The following is a 20,430-nucleotide window of genomic DNA, read 5'->3' as shown; positions in this document are numbered from 1 at the left end:
ATTTGTCTGTCATGGTCTGTCAGCTGTGTGCTCTAACCAGCTCTCCAATGGCACCAGATTTGGGGCTGTGTGGAAAGGGGCCTCTATGCAGACTTCATCAGGGAAAAGTGCTTGTGCTCTCAAAAGCACAGCTTGCGTTGCTTTATTTGTTTTCCTTCCTCTTTTAATGATGTGATGTGTAGAACTTGTGCAGGCAGTTGTGTTCCGAGTGCTTTAAACCCGTCAGCCCCTTAACTTTTCACTTATTTGTTTGGGTCAGCAGTTCACTCCTAACCCACCCAGATCCCTGTAACCAAGCAGCAGTGGAGAAGTAAGGCAAAATCATGCAAGTGACTGTTTAAAAGTGAGGTCTTTGTGTTAATGTTGAATAGCAAGTGTGCAAATGAGGTGGGAAATCACTTTGTAGCACCTCATTCACGAGTGACCATAATATTTTCATTTGGATCAAAAGATTGCTTGAATTTCAGTAAAGATTATAGCAAATAATAATGACAAAGTACACATTGCTTTCTTAAAATAACATTTTTAATATTACTTATTATCATAAAGATATATTTACACACTTTACAGAAATAGAAATTAAACACATGGCTACACATGAAAGGAAAAATAAGTACTCCAAGAGCTGAAGCATTTCTTTTATAAATTAGAAACCAAAATGTCAAATATGTACACAGTATTTCAACCATTTCTGACACTTGTTTTTGTTTCTTTTACTTTTATTTCTTTTGCCCAGTATTAACATCAAAACAGAGACATGGACTGTACGTTTGGTATGGTGAACATTGTGAGCAGGTCCTTCAAAACAGGTGTGATGAGCGGGTTCAAGAAAAATACAGTTTGTGTACTCTGTTTTATCTGAAACACAGTAATACTGATCAGACGAGCATGAATTGGTCTATGGGTTCTGGAGTTTGGTTTCTGTCTGTACTCTAGGGGTGTTGGATGTGGACCAAATTGCCACGAATCTGGAGGACACAGTCTGTGCTGTAAGGGATTTTATTATGTCTCTTATTTTTGTTTGAAGCAGCTGAAGATAATAACACACAGTTGACTAACCTGTGCTGTTCTTCTTTCCTGTGAATTGACAAAATCTAATTTACACTACCTGAATCAATAGACAATATACTGTGCATGCTGTGCAAAAGCAGGTTGGACCCAGGTGAATCAAAATATGTTTCATACAATTGGTTTTCTTCTCTCTTGAATGCCGTATTCATCAAAATGATTTGAATACCTAAAGGTTATGAGAGCACACCCAGGATAAAAAATACTACAAAGGGCAAATTTTATTAGTTCCCTGGGTTGATGGTGCTATAGCTAACAGCTCATAACCCCTGCCTTTTTCTTCAAACTTCAAACCACTAATTCACTTCCATTGCCCTGTCAAATTTAATTTGATTTTATCTCATTGATTCCTTACTCCCTCTTTTTTCTCAAATTTTCTGCATTTAAGACGTAAGGACAGTTTATAAATTCTTCTAAATATTCTAATAAAAACAAGCTACAAAATGCATAGGAATATTACACATAAGGAATGATAATAGTTTCACTTGTGTAGGCTTTGCTTAAAAAGGCCATGAGGAAACTATCTCTCTGAATATTATATATGGTTTATCATTTCAGTTCAAACCTGGGTGTCTTTGTCTCACCACGAACCTGATGACTGTACTGTATGTTACAGAACAAAGTTTCACTAGCTCTCTTTCTATACCTTGACAACTACAAAAAATCCAGGCTGTGTTAGTAGCTTTTGATACATACTAGACAATAATCAAACAGAAATGTCACTATAATCTGGAAAACCATTATATACTGAGATATTTTTTGTTTCTATTTTTTTTCCATTAGCATAATGGAATTGCAAAAGTGCAGCTTTACTCATAGAGAGGTGTTTTTAAAGCAAAATTGGATGCATGGTGTGGGGACGATTGCAACTCAGTATGATGGTATTTGCACCACTGAGGTTTGACACAGTGCGGAGACTTTGGGTTTATGATATTTGGCTTTGGATCAAGACTGTACCATTGGCATGTTGGCAACTGGAGATTATGTTTCATTTATGTATTTAATAATTAGTTTATTTTATTGGCTTGTTTTGCAGCTCTGAATGGGTGGTTTGACTGGTGCACATACATTCATGAAGCATTTTACAGACATTGCTGGGCACCTTTTGTGTCAATTTCCATACAGGGTTCAGTTACCCCCTCTCTTGGCTCAGTTGCCCTGCTCTCTCACCTCGCTGTGTGCAGAACCTGACCTATACTCTCAAATGACTTGGACAAACAAGAAAGTTTGAAATCAAAATTTGAACAAGAAAAAATTTAAATGATTGAATATCATTTCAGACTTTGAACTACCAGCAATAATGAGGCTGAAATGGTAAGGTTTTACTGTGCCTGAAGATTTAATTAATCTTTTAGAGAAGTGAGCATTTACATGTCTGACTCTTTCATGAAGAGATAATCCTGCTGGGAGATGGTGGCTTTGGACAGTACATTAGCTATTATTCCACTTTTAGAAAGATACAGCAGGGAGAAAGAATCAGACATTATTCTATAAAGTGTACAATTTAAGTAGACATTTGTGTGTTTGGAAAATGAAGAGAATTGTGAGCGAGAGTCTGTTAACATTGACGGCACACTGAATGCCAGTGTCATCGGCCTGGCTTCAGGGATTGGGAAGAGTTGTCAAGGGACTGGCTTTCTGAAGCATGAAAGACGGTGCATGCCACCCTGCTGTAAGAACTCAGACCATGAACAGCCATAGGCGTCCTCAGGTAGGCTCCCATAAGAGATTTTTGCCATGGAACAAAGCCACTCCTAGTGGTCAGTGTCATGTCCACCTGTGCTGTGAAACTGAAGCTGCAAGGCAACTGTAACCAATGCAGCAAAAAGCAGTGGTTTACAAGAGCTGTATCATAGCACAAAGCTACCGGTGAATGCAGAGGCAGGGACATATAAAGTATAAGTATATATACATATGTATATGTGTGTATTTTTATATAATATATATAGTGTTTCTTAAATAAATGCAGAGTAAAGACTGCTCTGATATAGGCTTCAATCACAGCACCCTGAGGAGAAAATTAAAAGAAAAACAGTAACAAATTCCAGTATGATATAAAGGCATAGCATCCCATCAGTCTTAGGTCACAGTCCATTCTACTTCAGGGAAATCCAGCCTCTTACCAGCTGGTCAGAGAAGAGTGCATCATGGGTAGGCTGGACAAAATCGCTTGTCTACTGAACTGTCAAAGGGACTGCTTCTTTTAAAAAAAAGTTTTTTGGTGTTATACCATCAAACTATAATCCTTCCTTCACCTTTTTCAGATGGCTGCTATGGCTACGCAATGAAATATATTTCTTTTCATTAAATGCTTGTTATCAGTGTCATCATTTTGAGACTTCAAATAAGAGGTAACCATCTTCTTCCCGGCAGCATATCACGGAACAGATCGCTATTTGGCACTTGAATAAAATGGTAGGAGGTCTGCAGGATGCGCAAACCGCCCTGGCCAGTGAACAGTCATGTGTGAGAGTGCCCCCGAGATGCCTAGCTGTGTCAGAGCAGCTGCTGGGGGCTGCAGGGGTGGGGAAGTTGGCGAAGGCTCAGGGTTTGAGAGCAGAGTGCTCTAGGCAGAAATCCAGGTGGGGCACTGCATCAGCATGCTTGGAAAGAAGATACCTGGAACGCAGGCATTAATTGGCTGTGTCTTTTATGAATTGCTTTTGGTTGAAGCATCCTTAGATTGATGAATAAGGAAAATTCATTTACACTGCAGAATGCCTGACTGAGTGCATTGTTCTGTAATGGCGTAATGGAATTGCTCAGAGTTGTATTCCTTCTGAATTCAGCTTGAACTGACTTGACGGAGGAATTTAATTACATGTACAGAGAATTAATTACAATAGTAACAATTATACGAAATTGTGACAAACGTAGTCTTTGCCTAACTTTTTAAAAGGGCAGTTTCAGACAGGCATTTGAAGCACACAAGTGGAGGAGCTTATGAACATTGTTGATCATAGTCAGAGTGGGATGTCATTTTAGACGGAACAAGAAGTAGTATTAGATGGACTCATATCACGTCAGACTGTCCTTGACCAACCCATCCTCACTACGTAGCTTAACCTACCCCATTACCACCGCTCGTTCCATTCATAAAGCCAGAAATGGCCCCATAGCAATGCAATTAATGGTCACGATGACCTTTAAACTAGAGAGAATGGAAATAACTTGTTGGATAAGTGTCTGACACTTAAGACTAAAACAATTTGGACCAGGCTCCACACAGGCCACACGTCATGCAAAGTGTGTGGCACAAGGGAGATGGCAACAAAGGATCTCTAGAAAGCATATGAGAATAACACAGAGAGTTAGGGAGAGGGAGAAAAAGGGAGAACTGGCAGCTTCAGCTCCATAACACCCTCCTCCTACCCATCCCCCCCTCTCATTCCTTTGCAATGCTGAAGGTGAGTAGCTTGTCCTGCTTTTCTGCACAGATGAAGAGTTGCTAGAAGAACCAGGAGGCCTCATGGACATCTCTCGTCAGGCTAACCTAGCCTAGGCCCCCCTTACAAGGCCCCCCGAGGCAAAGGAAGAGCTTTAAGATCAGAACCGGGGGAGGGCGTTCTTGGCTGTGCCTGCATAAAAACAGAGGATAATGTAAACAGCTGTCAGGTACCAGTTACGAATAATAATAATTCTATTGCTGTTCTGAAGATGGAAATGTAGCACATACACATATAAAGACTTTGATTTGGAGTTTTATTAGACCTTAGAGATATCTGTATGTGGGATACATTTTGTAATTGTCTCTATATGTACAGCAAGCTTTATTTAATTCAAGAGCACATAATATATATGTCACATATGAGAATTTATATTAATATAAATACAGTATATTGTATACTGAAATTATTCCAGATGGGCAAAGCAAACATTTATCAGTGTATGATGCCAGCCATTGCATGAGTACATTTTCAGATGGTTAGACACCTTGTCAAGGCTGGTTGCACATGACCACACCATTCAAGGACTGATAAGGACTGTCTTTGTACCTGAAAATATTTCTATGGTTGCGAAATATCGGGAGACTGATGGTTATCTCCATGGAAAAGTAGACTATGTGTGTTTTGTTTTGCCTTAGCACACCATGATCCCTAACCAATCCAGAGTTCCTACTGCTGTATTATTCACACAGATCCTGTTTCACATTCTGGGTAGAGGTGCTTCTCTCCATCAGCTACTTATTTTTTTAGGGCTTAGTCCCGTTCTGATAAGTCCATGGTTCCTATCTGAACCTCAGCTTTGATCTTTGCTATTATGCAAAACAATACCTTGTTCTATTTGTTTCTCAAGATGTCCTGCCCATCAGAAGAGGAAGAGGAAGAAAGGGAGAGATTTTTAAGGGAGAGGTCCTTTCATGCTGAAGTGATCTTTCCTTTCCAGTGCCAGATAGGACCCACTTAGCCAAAGTAGGACGATGAACAGCAAGGCCAAAGTTCCTACACGAGTGAAATCAGCCTGTGCACAATTTTGGCCAATGGAGCAAAATCTTTTTGGCTTGACTTGCTTTATCCATTAAGTTTTAGGCAACACAGCAAGTTGGTAATATTTAATAGGAATACAGTATGGGGGTGCTGTGCAGATTACTGTAAGTCAAAGGACTGAACACATTTCTTAGGGTCTTGTTTAGAAATTAGCCCACATTCTGGTTATTATTAAAGCTTGATGTGTCTCTGTAAGACCATATAACCTAAATTGTAAACTTCCTCTGGTTTCCCATCCAGACTGGTTGGTCCTTGCCTGTCAGTTATGCCGTGCTGGTTAGGTCATGTATGTTGGCCCTTATTATAGTGTTTGTGGTTTTGTATAGAAAAGATTAAATGAGTTGAATCATGTACTGAGCCAAGCATGAGAGCTATAGAAGAAGGAATCACAAAAAAGTCTTCGTCTCATAGTGGCTGAAGTGCTTTTTGTCGAGACTGCATTGTGAGTTTCTGAGCCACTCTTTTTTTGGAAAGCTGTACAACTTGATGCAGCTTCCTGCATTTTGTGGATCACATTCCTTTGCTGAAAACAAGCACTGGCTGCTCAACTCAAAGAATAATGCTTGCATTCCATTGACCGAAAAGTTTTCTGAACTGGGAAGTCCTGCATTGCTCCAGCAGCGTAGAGCGCTGACTATTGTCTTGACATCTTCATGGTTCAATCACTGCAGCAACTTATATTGTTCTTGCTCAGTTTCAAACATTTTTTAAAATAAAACAAGTAAAACATAAAAGAAATTACTTCATTAGTCTTTATAATAGAAGAGTAGGGTATCTAATGAGACTGGTTACTGTGACATGCCACCAAATTATGTGTCTCACATAGAAAGGCATGAATAAACACGGTCTGTTTCCTAAGCAGCTGCAAGACTATGGGTTTGACGGAGATCATGGTAACACATGTTCATGTTTCCCAGGGAGCTCTCATCAGCAGGCACATGGGGGCTGTGGCTTGGTGCACTGTGGGAGAGCTTCAGCAGACTTGATGGGAGGTCTGCTCTGGTGTAGGATGCACTGGTGCTTTAATTAAAGCACTCAGACTGCAGTTTCAAGAATTCAATACCAGCGCTCCCAACGCATGCTACAGACATGACATTTTTTACTTTTCAGGATTAAAGACAATTAAAATGCTCATCCTAGCATAAAAATAAATATTTTTGCTGGGATCAACACTATGGTCCCAGTGAAGTGAAACATTACTCCACAACTACGCTGTGATTTTAATTGATTTTATCAGAACATTGACAAATATATAATCACATATACTTCACTACTAACTACTTGTAAAGCCATGTGGTTTGCACCACTCATACTGAATATTGAAATTCCTCTTTTGTCAATTAGACCACGAAAAATTGAAAATGATCTAACACCAAAGTGCAATAACTGTATAAAAGTGTTTCACTGAGCCAACAATAAACCTTGTCTGTTGTGGGAGGCCTGATAGGGGAGGAGGGAAATATATCCTGTTCCACCGTGGTGGGGTTTCCCCTCCCTGCCTCAGTGTATTCAGTGATGCTCCAGGGAGATTTGTAGTTCACACGGCCTTTCCTGGGTGTCCTGCCAGTCATTCAAGGACTTCCATGGTTCTTTCCTTTCCATTCATCACCAATTCTGGGGGAGGTTATGTGGGAACTAAATGATTTCTTACTATAGTCATGGGAAGTATAATCATAGCTATTTATCCATAGTCTATTCATGTGATTCAATCTATGAGGTAATCCAAGAACTGTGGCAGCAAGGGAATGGGACCATCTCGACATTTCCATGGCCTCCATCACCATCACAGGTTATTATAACATTGTGAATAAAGAACCCTGAGAAGCAGCAAATGCAATGACTTCAGGAAGTTCTCATAGTCAGTGATTATTTTACATGACTTAGAAGCAGATGTCAAATAGCAAATACCTTCTTGGGTTGATACCAGTTACAGGGACTGGCCTTTACCTGCTCTAGAATGGCATAGGCCCCTTGTGAGAAAGGCGGGGCCGTGGACGTCGCCTCCTCCAGCCGGCAGGTCTGTGGCTCTGGGCGCTCCTTGCAGGATTTTGCTGAGCCAACCTTCTTATGTGACTTTCCTCCACCTCCTTTCCATGCCCTGCAGAGGCCATGGGTCCTGCAAGTGGACAAGGACTTGCTTATTGAATCATTTTAGTTGCTTAGCAGACACTGCACCCAATGTAACTTAAATAGCTTGTGATGTTACTCCTTCCTTTTTCTGGTTTTTTTTTTTTTACTGAAACTGGTCAGTATTTCCTTCAAGAGGAAAACAGCAGGATTCCACCATAAACTTGAATTTTGGTTGCTGATGCTATGTCAAAACAATTACCTGCTGTGTGCTGTGACTTTGGTCAGACAGACACCTGAGATACACAGCAACACAGCATTGGGGCAACCTCACACGTCATAAGCAAGTTTAGCCTTCACACTTTCCTCTGCCATCTTCCTTCATCTTGGTTGATGTTCACTGCACATTGTCAAGGCTACACTCGTCCTTTTTGGATAACAGCACACACGTGTGGGTCAAAATAACTGTCAGGACACATTTAATGTTAACTCAAAGATAATGTGCACAGACAGTGTGTGTGGCCAACTTGAGAGCGACCACCCAGCCTCCCTCATCAGTCAGATAGGGAGAATCACAGGGAACAAATGGTGTGGTGGAGAAAACAGTATCTCACGTCCTCGGTCTCCGTTTCCCAGGAGGACAGATGTTTGACACTTTGGAGCTGGAGATATGGTTTAAACTTCCTTTCTGCATACGTATTCTGGAGCGGCAGTGGGTCTGGTCGCTTATGTGTTTATGTGTGCATGCATGAGCGTGTGCAGATGTTTCCTGTCATCACTCAATAAGTGTGGCTCAATCCTTTAAGCTCCTCTTGTACAAACTGCAAGGTCTGCTTCTATGTCTCTGTGACCTCTTGGAGAACTTCTCTGATCTCAGTAAAAGAAAATGTCATAATTGATTTGTTGTGATAACAAATAAGGTAATAACTAATGAACCATGCTCCTTATTTAAACCTTAAAACACTACCGTGTTTTTGTGTTGTACTTTGTAAATTGCATGCACACACACAGACGGTTTGAAACCGCTTGTCCCAAGCAGGGTTGTGGCGAACCGGAGCCTAACCCAGCAACACAGAGCTCAAGGCTGGAGGGGGAGAGGACACACCCCAGATGGGATGCCAGTCCGTCACAAGGCACCCCAAGCAAGACTCGAACACCAGACCACCCAAAGAGCAGGGCCCGTCAAACCCGCTGTCCCACCGCACCCCCTCCCCAAGAACACACACTTCTTATTTAATACTGACTCATGATAAAATATTGATATTAATCATTTCAGTTTACTGAACAAGGAGAGAAGATTGGATAATAAATTCATCTTCATTATCTCCATTCATCACTCGTAATCATATGACCATGACAAATCTTATGATTGTGTCATAAGGCAAAATCATATTGGCAGGAATGTAGCTGGGTGAAGGGGGTGTGGTGGTGCAGTGGGTTGGTCCGGGTCCTGCTCTCCAGTGGGTCTGGGGTTCGAGTCCCGCTTGGGGTGCCTTGCGATGGACTGGCGTCCCGTCCTGGGTGTGTCCCCTCCCCCTCTGGCCTTACGCCCTGTGTTGCCGGGTTAGGCTCCGGTTCCCCGCCACCCCGTATGGGACAAGCGTTCTGAAAATGTGTGTGTGTGTGTAGCTGGGTGATGCATGACAGTGCTTCTGTATTAGATGGATACACCTGAATCTCATATTTATAGTGGGAGCTTCCCACCACTCTTCTGTTTTCTGCCAAAACTTGGCTGACATCACTTACACACACATTTTCGGAACCGCTTGTCCCATACGGGGTCGCGGGGAACCGGAGCCTACCCGACAACACAGGGCGTAAGGCCGGAGGGGGAGGGGACACACCCAGGACAGGACGCCAGTCCGTCACAAGGCACCCCAAGCGGGACTCGAACCCCAGACCCACTGGAGAGCAGGACCCGGTCCAACCCACTGCACCACCGCACCCCTACATCACTTACAGAAACTCTGTATGTTGTTTCCTTCACTTAAAACATTTGGGAGCTTTTTGGAATGATGGAATTTCTGACCCTTTTTGTATTGAGCTCTTAGTTAATAAAGTAAACTGAGAAAGATGGAAGGACACAGATACAAAGTAATTTCCCCTGTGTTGATGGGCAGATGCTACAAGGACAGAAAAAATTTTAGCATTGCTAAGACTATATCATTGTTTCTTTAAAGAAGGTGTTAGTGCTAACCCAATACTGTATTGAAAAAAGAATGGACTGAATTTAGTTAAAGAATGTCTTCAGTTCTTGGCCTTTAATAAACTGATCTGTTTTCATACAGTTCCTTATAAAGCATTGAAAGCCAGCAGTCTCCGAGAGCAAAGGAAATTACATATAAGTAAAAGGACAAATTAGTCGAAATCAAGAACAAGGGGCTGTAAAAATGTTATTAAATTCGAGTCACTGGCTGATTAATTCAGAAAATTCGAGACTGCTGTCAGTTAAGGGTGAATATGTAGACCTGCTTGAGTAGCTGTGGGAATCAGCTTTACGGCTTTGCAGAGTGGTGAATTTCCCCTGCTGTGTTTGACAGCCCTCTGAGAATTAATGCTTCTAATGTATATTTCTGAAATGCTACACATCTCAAGTTCTACTTCCATGTTAATCTTCTTTCTGGGGATGTATGACACTGCTGTGAACTGTGGGCTAATTCATTCATATAGGAGTGAAGAACTCTGGTGCATTTTTCACCATCTCATGAAAAAAATGAAGGCTACATTTCTCCCTGGGGGCTCTAATCCTTGTATTATCCCCTACTTATTATACCAGATACAGAATGAATTAAGGTAGTTCACATATTGTATCTGCCTTCCCCTTACTTCTTGCACTTACCATAGTGTACTTAACATGCACAAAAAGACCCTTGTGAGTGTGTAAGGGCTGAAGGGAGATTACACACTTGTGGCCTGGTGAAATGAAGAGATGTGTTGCAGATTTGATTTCTCGCTTCCTGATGACCGTCCTCCTTCCTGCCCAGCCATCTGTATTGAGCTTTCCACTCGGGCCTTTGGTGCAGGTCCTCAGGGGGTCATCAACTATCCTAGGCCATGAGTGGAGCTTTGTACAACCATGCCTGTATGTTACACTAAACAAATTGCCAAGCTCTTTTAGATGAAAGACTATGGTATCCTGCCTACATCTCTATCACCCCAACTCACAGGATTGAACTTTGGTCTAACATGATTTAGACTCAGAATTTTCCTTTCCGTAGAATCACCAACAACTTAGTGGCTGAAGAGACATGTCTCCTTAGAGAATGGGAGTGTCTGACAACAGTAAAGATGAAAGTGTCGAGTATAGATTTGAGGTCAATCCTGCTGAATTAACATTTGTTGCTTGTGAGACACTTGGTTGACTGCATAGTCAGCTTTTTTGTGGGAAAAACGTGTCGTTTTTGAACCTTTATCTGAGGCTGTGCTAGACAGTAGTTCTTTAGGTTTAAGAAGAATTTAAGAAGAATGCATTTGTTGCAGTCTGTCATAAGACCTCTGCCAATGTTGGTGTGAGCATGCATTAATATGTGACTGTTTAATAACTCAGCAAAGGATGAAACACTCCTACTTGAGTGGCCTGCCTGCACTGGTGTATTTTTGCAGTCTCTAGCTGCTTGCAGCCCTCCTTGCATCAACATCCCTTGATAAGAGAAAGGAATATGGGGTAGGAGGATAAAACTGAAAAATGACCACATTTTTACGATACCTGCACTTTCCATTTGACCTCCAAGTATGACGCTTTACCGACAAGAATGGAGAGTTAGCCTGAGTATCCCATAATTTAGTTTGAGAATTCAGTGGGAATTATAGGAAATTTACAGTGGCTGTTCCAAGATTATAAATAAAGACTGAAGGGGATAGAGGGTCCTCGTGCTCCTGGCTGAACTTCCTCAGGCTGAATAATATATGGCCAAGGTTCTCCTGCATTTCTGCCGACCCTAAGTACACTTCTCAGGTGCTATAGATTATGTTTGAGGAGCTCCTGACAGCCAGGCAGTCCCTAGAAATTTCATGGCAGTCACTCCATAGGGGATGTTTTGAATCTATAAGCAGCTATGTATCAACCAAATGGTCTGGAATGAAAGGTTAAAGGTCAGAGGTGCTGGAACACAGGTCCAAAGAAACTCTGCGGAGCAGTGTCACAAGCTAGTATATATGCCTGTATATCACAGTATATCATCATTCCACTCAAAGGCAATGCAGAGTGGGGTGTGGGAAACAGGCTACCCTAACCATGGAAGCTTTGGACCTGGTCAAGCACAGGCTGACACAGGAACTAGTCAAAACCTAATAGATTTCGTATGTGACTCCGCTTTAGGGCCCTCATGGTGCAGGACAGCAGCTATTAACTCAGGCCTGTACTCTAAACCAGCTTTAGGTAGGAAACTCGGTTTCTTGTTCATAGTGTCTTCGCAACACAACTTCTAAAGCATGTTTTCGTTACAGTGCTGTTCATATGAACACACGCATTGTGAGCTTTCTCTTTCAGGGTTACTTTTTTCAGTTAAGTTATGAAACATCTGACTTTGAAGTGTGCTTATTGATTTGTTTTGTCTTCACAGAGCATTCTGAAAACATTGTGCAAAGAATGTATCGCCCCTTCTTTCCATTATTCCATGTTCATTCTTTACCTTCATTTGAACCTTACTGCCTTTTTCCCCTTCTTTCTCTACTTATCCTCCCTCGTCTTTTTTATAACCTGCAGAGCAGATGATCGGTGACTGAAGGGACCCTTTATAGCGAAGGCTACACTGGATGTGGGTAAAAGTAGGTGCTGTAGGATGCATGGCGAAAAAAGAGGAAGAGTGTCACTCTGACTGTTCCTGTCACTTGAAACTCTTCCTTGCTGTCTCATTCAGGTCGCTTTTCTGTTGTGTCAAAGGTGAGAACACTGTTGTTTCTCTGTTCTTTGTTACACCCGCAAAACCACAGAGCCTGTATATGAACGACTTTTAAGGGCTTGAAATCAAAGTGTGTGTGTTTTTTAATAAAAACATAACATAAAAAATGCCCAGATTGTGAATAAGGCTCTGTTAATGTGGTACTGTTGATAATATTCCTGCCCTTGTTATTGCTTTTGTTGCATTCATGGTGTTTGTAGTATGCCACTTCAGTGTTACGGTAGAGATTTAACGGCTGAACAACTGCAGACTTTAAACTCTTGCATATTAAAGGAATAAAAGGAATGGTTGCAGCCCTCACTGCGGAATAGTGTGACACATGATCTGTCTGTTCTATATGGATGCATCTGCTGTAATATGTATTCACGTGTGAGGGAGTGAGAGGAGCACTCTTTCTAAGAGGTGTGATTCACTCAGAGTGTGCACTTTTGTCCATCATTTGTCCACGTTTTTGTATGTGCTTGTTGCGAATACGTGTGTGCACGCTTCACTGAGCATGTTCACTAATGCTTACGCGACTGAGTGCTGCCACGATAGAATCCTGACCATCCCTTGTAAACACAACTGCTGAGGTATTCACCTGCTTCTTAAAAAATACAAGAGCCTCTGTTCCTTTAAATGTGGAAGTAGGTCATGCTAATAGCTGCCCAGGTGCATTTTGGGTGTCCAGGGTCCGGAGGGACGGAACATTTCACTGTGCTGCACCGTGTTTTGCTCTTTGATTCATTCACTTTACCACTGTGGATCTGTGAACGCAGAGGCCTGCTTTGCCCTGTTCAGCACCCAAAATCAGCAGCCTTCATTTGGAAGCGTTCTGCTTTTGGAGGCTCCAGCCGGTGCTGCTTATCTCATGCCTACCAGTGATTCAGGGCCTTGGCATAAGCTGGTACCAACCTCTCGTGCACTTTCAGACCACGTTTCCATGGCAGCGGCCATGAAAGGCACTCAGTCAGGAGCAAAAAAAGAATGACATTGTCAGATGGAGTGGATCAGGTTTCCCAATTTACAAATTTCCGCACACCCGTACCGAATTTGCAATTAGTTTCTCCCGTATTTTTAACCCTCTCCTTAGGTCCCCACTTCCTGGCCTGACCCGTCCTGCCTGCGGTTTGTTGGGGTTGTGACGGGTGTGTTTTACTGCTGCGCTGCCCTGTTTGATATGCAGCATTGTATTGGTGTGATAAAGCGGGGCTTGTGGTGGGAATAATAGCCAGCTTTGTACACTTCGACTCCACAGAGGAAAGGAAAGTGCATGAAAAGTGGTTCCCCACCGTCCTGCTTTGGACTTAACCCCTCAACCCCCCACGTTAACCTGTAGCTCCCTCCCACCGACCCATCCATCCACCCACCCACCCATTCTCATCCCTTCTGTGAATAGCTCCTCCGTCTCCCTCGGGATCTACAGAAAGGGACATGAAAGTTGAATAAGTGAAGCATCCGCTATGGCTCCATGACTGTTGTCCGCAATGTGTCGATAACTGTCTTCTGTGGCCTGCTGGCAGCGCCACAGCTTTGAAACCTATTGGTTGCCCACTGATGAGGATTACTACAATATATTACCAAAAAGTGTTCTGTTTCAAGTGTTCCTGGAAAGCTCCTTTATAGTCTATCAACATGTATATTGCCTTCTGTACAGGACCATTAAAAATTGTAATAAGTTTAAGATATTTATGGATTCAGTATTGAATTATGTTGCATTTGCTTCTGGTTTTCTAAGAACAGCTGTTCATCATGTGATCGAAAGGCAATGAGAAGACTGAAATGAAGATGGATATAGGTGTAGATACGCTGTGATAGACCTGTTCAAAGTAGAATCAACTATGACGACTCATGAGCTGATATTTCCAAAGTGTGCTTTCTGGTAATAATAACATTGGACAGAAAAATTGGGCACAACTTTGACCTTGATTTTTCCATTAAGACGGCTGTCGGTGCAGAGTTGGACCATTTTCTTGTCCTTTCTTCGGAAAGTGACAGGAAGTAGAGACTCGAACACAGACGTGCTGCAGACTCTGCCACGCAAGACCGCAGTACAGTTTATAAAATTGTTACTGCGGCCTTGTAAAGGACCAAGAGGGAAGGAACAAATAAAGCATGAGAAGGATTTTACGCCAAAGCCACCAGGACAACAAAGAAATCAGCTTATTTTTGCAAGCTCATTATGAAATGTTCCTTTGCTGCAGACTTGGAGTCTCGCTAGGGACATGGCTGCTAGCTCGTTCCCATTTTCTCACATTTTCATTTCTGGACTCACAGAACTGTCAGACGGTGCCTTTCCCTGGATTAGAAGATTTTTTTTTCAGCAGAGAATTATTTTTATAAATAAGGGAGTTCCCCATCACAGGCCCAGCAGAGCTCACAAAACTGACCTGAGATTCGAGGCAATTTTCACCCCGAGGAGCTCCATGGAGCTTCAGTTTATACAAGTTTATACAAGACCACTTACTAGTGGCGACAAACTTAGTTATAGCCTAACTGCATGGTTTATTGACAACCCTCGGTCCTGCTGGCTAAACTGCAGATGTGATTAGGTGCTACTAACACTTTGATTGACCTCCTTCGATCTAGTTAATGTTATAATTAGTTTAGTTTATAATTTAGTTTCGTTGCTGGAGGAATTCAAATTAAGGATTTGTCTCTTGAACGTGATAAAACACGTTGCTTCTTTCTTTGAGCCTGGGGAACGATGTGTGCAAAAGTTCTTCATCAGGTGAAATGTTTTATCATGCCATGTTTTCTAAATTGACCGTGAAAGTAATTAAAGTACAATCACTCGTCAAGATAAAATATTTATACAGCAGTGGGGCCTGCTCTTAATAAAAATGTCCTTTCAGATGGTATCAAATTGGCAACAACTGTAAATGCAGCACTTTATGTTGGAGAGGAGAGCGATAAATTATTTTCATATTGGGCCCAGGTGGAAATGGCAAGTCTTTTCAAATGTCTGTGTTCAATTAAGCCGTTCAGAACGAAAGTGGGTATTTCTGGGCCTGGCAGTGTTTAGTTTTGAACTGGGGGTTGCAAGCATGATGGCAGCTTGGTGACTGGGTGTAGCAGGGAGGGCAAAGCCGAAGCCAGATGCTGGACTGTTATTTTGAGGGGATATGAACAAGCTCCCTCTGCCACCAACCCCAGTCCATTTGATCTGCACTGTTGAGTGTTAGAGGCTCTTTAATATTTTAGCGATTGTCCTTCTTTTTGTTGAAAGCCTGCTAGACCTGTGTATACTCAGCTGTCTTGAGCTACTGACTCCCTCTCTTCCACATTCTCACTCTGACGGTATCATTATTTGCCCAGTAGTGAGAGTGCATTGGCACTGATTTATTGTTTTGAGTCTAAGCGCCATCGGTATAATCACCAGTCACACACTCCAGAATGTTCAGCAAAGGGAAGAACAGCTTGGTATTTCATTTCATTAGAAACTTCAGCTTTGAAGGTCATTGCCAGTCAAAGTTTAACGTTTCAGTTACACAGTCTGTCTGTCCATCTTTCGCTGAAGAGAGAGTGTTAGCTGTGATCATGTAATTCTCAGATGTGTGCAACAAGTGGCATGTAAATAATGAATGCCAGTAAGTACCTTTTCCTTTGTTTTTTCCTTGTTTAAAACTTGAGCATGGAATTTTACTTCCTGGTGGGTATGGATATCCTGTGTGTAGAACACGACCAGATAAAGACGTTTTTGGGGTTATGGTAAGGTTTTCTTTGACACCTGCCAGATAAGGTTCCTCAGTACTATAAGTCTTGCTGGAGCATCCATAGCATGGCTGTTGTTTGCCCAACATTACAATATTCATGATAGACATCTGGAAAATCTGTGTGTTTTATGTCTCTTTGTGGCCCCTGTAATCACAGCCAGAGACCTTAACACTTGTTCCGTTTTGCCTGCGATGGAATTATGATTTGATACTTCCTGCACACGTTCGTGCTGAGCGCACTCGTGTTATTTCACAAAACATCGCTGTCTTTTGTAAAAGGAAACGTTGTGTGGTTCAAGTTTGCCTAATGAACCCCACATTTATTTTACCCACCACTCTGTGGTTCTCTCTCACTCAGATCGCAGCCATGCATCTACTAGGTAGAGGCTGCTGTGCCAAGATAGTATACATTTAGCACAGAAAACACACATCCAGGGCCAGCGCCCCTAGGCAAGAATCAGTCCGGCACCCCTTAGACTTCTACTGTATCTCCACATTAATAAAGGTACACATACATACTTATGACTTTTATTTTTTTATACATCTATGCGACATTTACTTGTACTTTCTATGTGGATACATACAGATCATGTAGAAGGGAAAATATTTTTACGTAATTTTGATAACACGTATGTGAAAGTTATATGTGCATGCAAATTTAATCTTTAATGGCTGAAAACTAAATTTATTTTCAAAACAACAGTTTGCAAAGGGAACAAACACAGGAAAACTATTCACTGCGTAGACTGTCAGTTTGTTTCATAGAAAATGTTCCCTACAAAGTTTCAATATTTGAAAGACATGGGGTGGTAATGTGTCGAACCACATTTCCATGATGTATAAGGGCACTGATCTTCACTTTTGTGAACAAACTTTATTAAGGAAGGTTTTTTTCAAGACTACAATTAGTTTTTTGATCTTAGTAGCAAAATCTGCCACCCCCAGATTTCGGCACCCCTTGGCCACGTTCACCTAATTATAAAACGGGACCTGCACACACACCAGCTGCTGTCTCGCAGACACCCACGTGGGTCTCATGTTCCTGCATCTCACAGGCATCACCTGATCATTTCTACCTGGAGAGCTAAAATTAGACTTGTCAGGGGTTTCATGTGTGCTTGTGTGTGTCTATGTTCACTTGCGTGTTTGTGTCCAAGCCCATGTTTATTGGTTTCTGTGTATGTCTTAATGTGTGTCTGTGTATTTGCTTGCATCGCTGTGTGCATTTTCCATGAGCGCATGTTTGTGTGTGTGTTGTTTTCTTACTGCACACTTAAGCACTGAGGGGACTTGACATGGGTCCCTGAGGCTCTGAACAGGTAAAGTGTAGGAAGAGATGCTCAGAGGCTCACAGAGAGACAGAGAGCCTGTATTTGTGCATCTTTCCAATGTTGCCTGGGTGTAAAGACACGGGGATACACCCTTATGAACGCGGTAGCCAGAACTAAGTGCCAAACTGTTCCTGACACTTCAGATGACATTTGGTTGCTTGAAACAGATCAGAAATTCTGTGGACAAATTCTGCACAATATGACAGCATGTTCTCATGATCACCAGAGTGCAATATTTTCTGTCCTTGGTGACTAACTGCTACCCCCACCCTGAGAATGCATTAGGTTCATATGTCGTCGCCTGTTGCACCATCACTTCAGCACCGCGTCCCCACCCTCTCCCAGCAAGAAGAGCCCAGGTAAATAGCATGGCCAGGCACACACATTCACTCGCAGATGCACTAAAAGGAGCTGAAATAGCTGGCGACTACCAGAAAACTCGCAGCGAGCTGGAAAAGCGTTCATCTCAAGATAAAAGGGATGCACGCCTGCCGCCTGCTCTGCCGAACCCCCCCCCTCCGGCACACGCTTGCCGTGGCGGCACACCGCCCAGGCTGTTTCCTCACGGACAGACGCAAGCATCCACAACAACGGAGCAGGCAATGGACACCCCCCGTGGCACGGCAACCCCCCTGTTGCCTGGACCCGATGCTTTGTCACATTTTAACTGTAGTGCGAGGGGGGCGGGGGGAGTCGCTGGTCTGAAACGTGTGCGGTGGCGAAACACACAGGGGCGTGAAAAAGGACACCGTAATGCAGGGTAATTGTTTCCTGTTTGTTCACGTATGGAGATAAAAATAGCCCCTCTGTGTCGTGAATGCATTCGGAAGTATGGGTACCAGGAAATGCCGCACCTCCCAGCACGGTAGCTGACACACGACGGGCAATCGGGAGCGCACACGGAGCCGCAAGCACATGCATACGCCGGCAAACGGCAGCACATGCTGCACAATAGCTGTTCGCACGTTGGTGTGAGTCTTTGCAGAAACGTAGGGATTCACAACAGGAGGCTCTGATGTTGTTTTTAGCATTAAACTGTTACCTGCGTGGAATCTGATGGCTGACTGGTGGCCTCACCGAATGCCCTCATATCTTATCAGGTTGGCCTGACAGCCTCAGAAATCACACCCGGCCTCCTCTATATTTTCTTCTGGCAGTTTTAAGCGTGCACATACATACATTTTATTCTCATCACGTGCAACATCAAGTCTGATAGCTGCACTGGCAAGGAACTGTGATTTGTTGTGACACAACATTGCAACTAAATTCACTTTGAGATGTTGGTCCTTGCTTATAGCCATATTAAATGAATGTTGAGAAAGGTAACTTTATGACAGTTGGACACTATTGAAAAACTGCTGTAAATTCATATGCGACAACGGAGATACCGATAATTTCTTACTGATGTGTCTTATGGCTATTTCTTAACTTATTCTGCTGATAGAGTCAGCCTAACATACGATGATGCATCGTCCCCGTTATATTCCACATTCTGGTAAATTCCAGGGATCACCTTGTTATGTATACAGTCGTAGATAAGTGTTGCACAGAAGACACAATGGAAGAGCCACATGCAAAGCTACCTAGTGTGTAAATTCAAAGTGCTCGGCACAAGTTATGCAATTCAAATAATCTGGAGCGTCAATCCATAAGTTCAACGAGAAAAACAACAACAGCAGCAGCCACTGCAGTGCAGTGGGGTACAAGGGCCAGGTGCTGAGGTAGAAGCAGAGAGGGATAAACCACGCCAGGTAACCTGTCAACAAGAGTCACCAGCTAAATCCCCATGTTTAAAGCACCGGGGACAGGCCCTGAGCCCGAAGCCTGTTCACCCAGCCGCGACTTACCAGCACCGCCGGAACACAGGAGAGACAGCAGCAGCACAATCACCAGCGTCAGGATCTTCACATTCATCTCTGCTCTCCCCTCTGGCTCCCAGTTAGTAGCTAGCTGATATGCCGTAGCGGTGTGTGTACGGGAGGGAGGGAGGGAGGGAGAGGGAGGGAGGGAGAGGGAGAGAGAGAGAAAGAGCTACTGAGTGAGCGAGAGAGAGAGAGAGAGAGAGAGAGAGAGAGAGAGAGAGAGAGAGAGTGTGCGTTTGCTCCTGAGAATCCGTCCGTTTGTCCCTGTGTCCACGGTTGGCCGTCCACGAGTGTGCGCGCGCGTCCCTGTTTAAATCTGGGTCTATATGCGTATCTGTATCTGCGCGTGACAACGCTGGTGTGAGGCTCACGGCACGTCTCTATCTCCTGAGCTCTCCCTGGGAGGCGTGTGGGTTTATGTGCTTTTTTTCCCCCTGTACGAGATGATCTGCCTGTGCCAAGTTCAGCGTAGCTGCAAATGTGCCCAGACTCAGGCTGCAGTAGGTAATCGCATGTGTGTGAGTGTGTTTGTGTGTGCGCACACTGTTTGTCTTGGATGACAAGCCGGTCATGTGATTTATATATCACTGACTCCCCCGAATCACAAAAGGCCTCCCCATACACACACCTCCTATCCATAGTGATGCAGATTGGAGGTATTTACTATTGTTACTATTTATAGTACGAACCAAGGAGACACTCTTGTTCAAAAACGCTTTTCATTGTTTCCTGGAAGTTTACCAGGAATCCCCATCTCAGGGTGACTCTGCTTGGTGAGAATAGATTGCGGCGGAATCACAAGGTGGACGGAAAAGGTGGACATTCCCCTTTGGTCTTCAGCCCAGTCGCGTACAAGCTGGCTCCTCTCAGCCTGCTCCGCTTATCTCGTCAGCTTTGACACTTTGGAAATTTGAAAAATGTGGAAAATCGCTTTCTCTCTTCAATCGAACAAAACCATCTGACATGTGGAAAAGAGCTCCGTAGTTAATCGTACTTTTCCAAGAGTTTATCCTACCATC

General features: G+C 43.1%; 1 protein-coding gene across 1 annotated transcript; it reads right to left on the bottom strand.

The window, feature by feature from the left end:
• Positions 1–595: 595 nt before the first annotated feature.
• apln (apelin) lies at positions 596–19,524 on the bottom strand. Its single transcript, XM_018733246.2, has 3 exons — positions 19,397–19,524; positions 7,503–7,671; positions 596–4,646 (listed from the first exon to the last, which is right to left on the bottom strand). Exons 1-2 carry the CDS (start codon positions 19,461–19,463, stop codon positions 7,508–7,510), a joined length of 231 nt encoding a protein of 76 aa, XP_018588762.1. The 5' UTR covers positions 19,464–19,524; the 3' UTR covers positions 596–4,646; positions 7,503–7,507.
• Between the last annotated feature and the right edge of the window lie 906 nt (positions 19,525–20,430).

Source organism: Scleropages formosus, chromosome 13 (assembly GCF_900964775.1).
Source record: "Scleropages formosus chromosome 13, fSclFor1.1, whole genome shotgun sequence".
Lineage (NCBI taxonomy): Eukaryota > Metazoa > Chordata > Actinopteri > Osteoglossiformes > Osteoglossidae > Scleropages > Scleropages formosus.
This window is presented reverse-complemented; position numbering and strand designations above follow the sequence as displayed.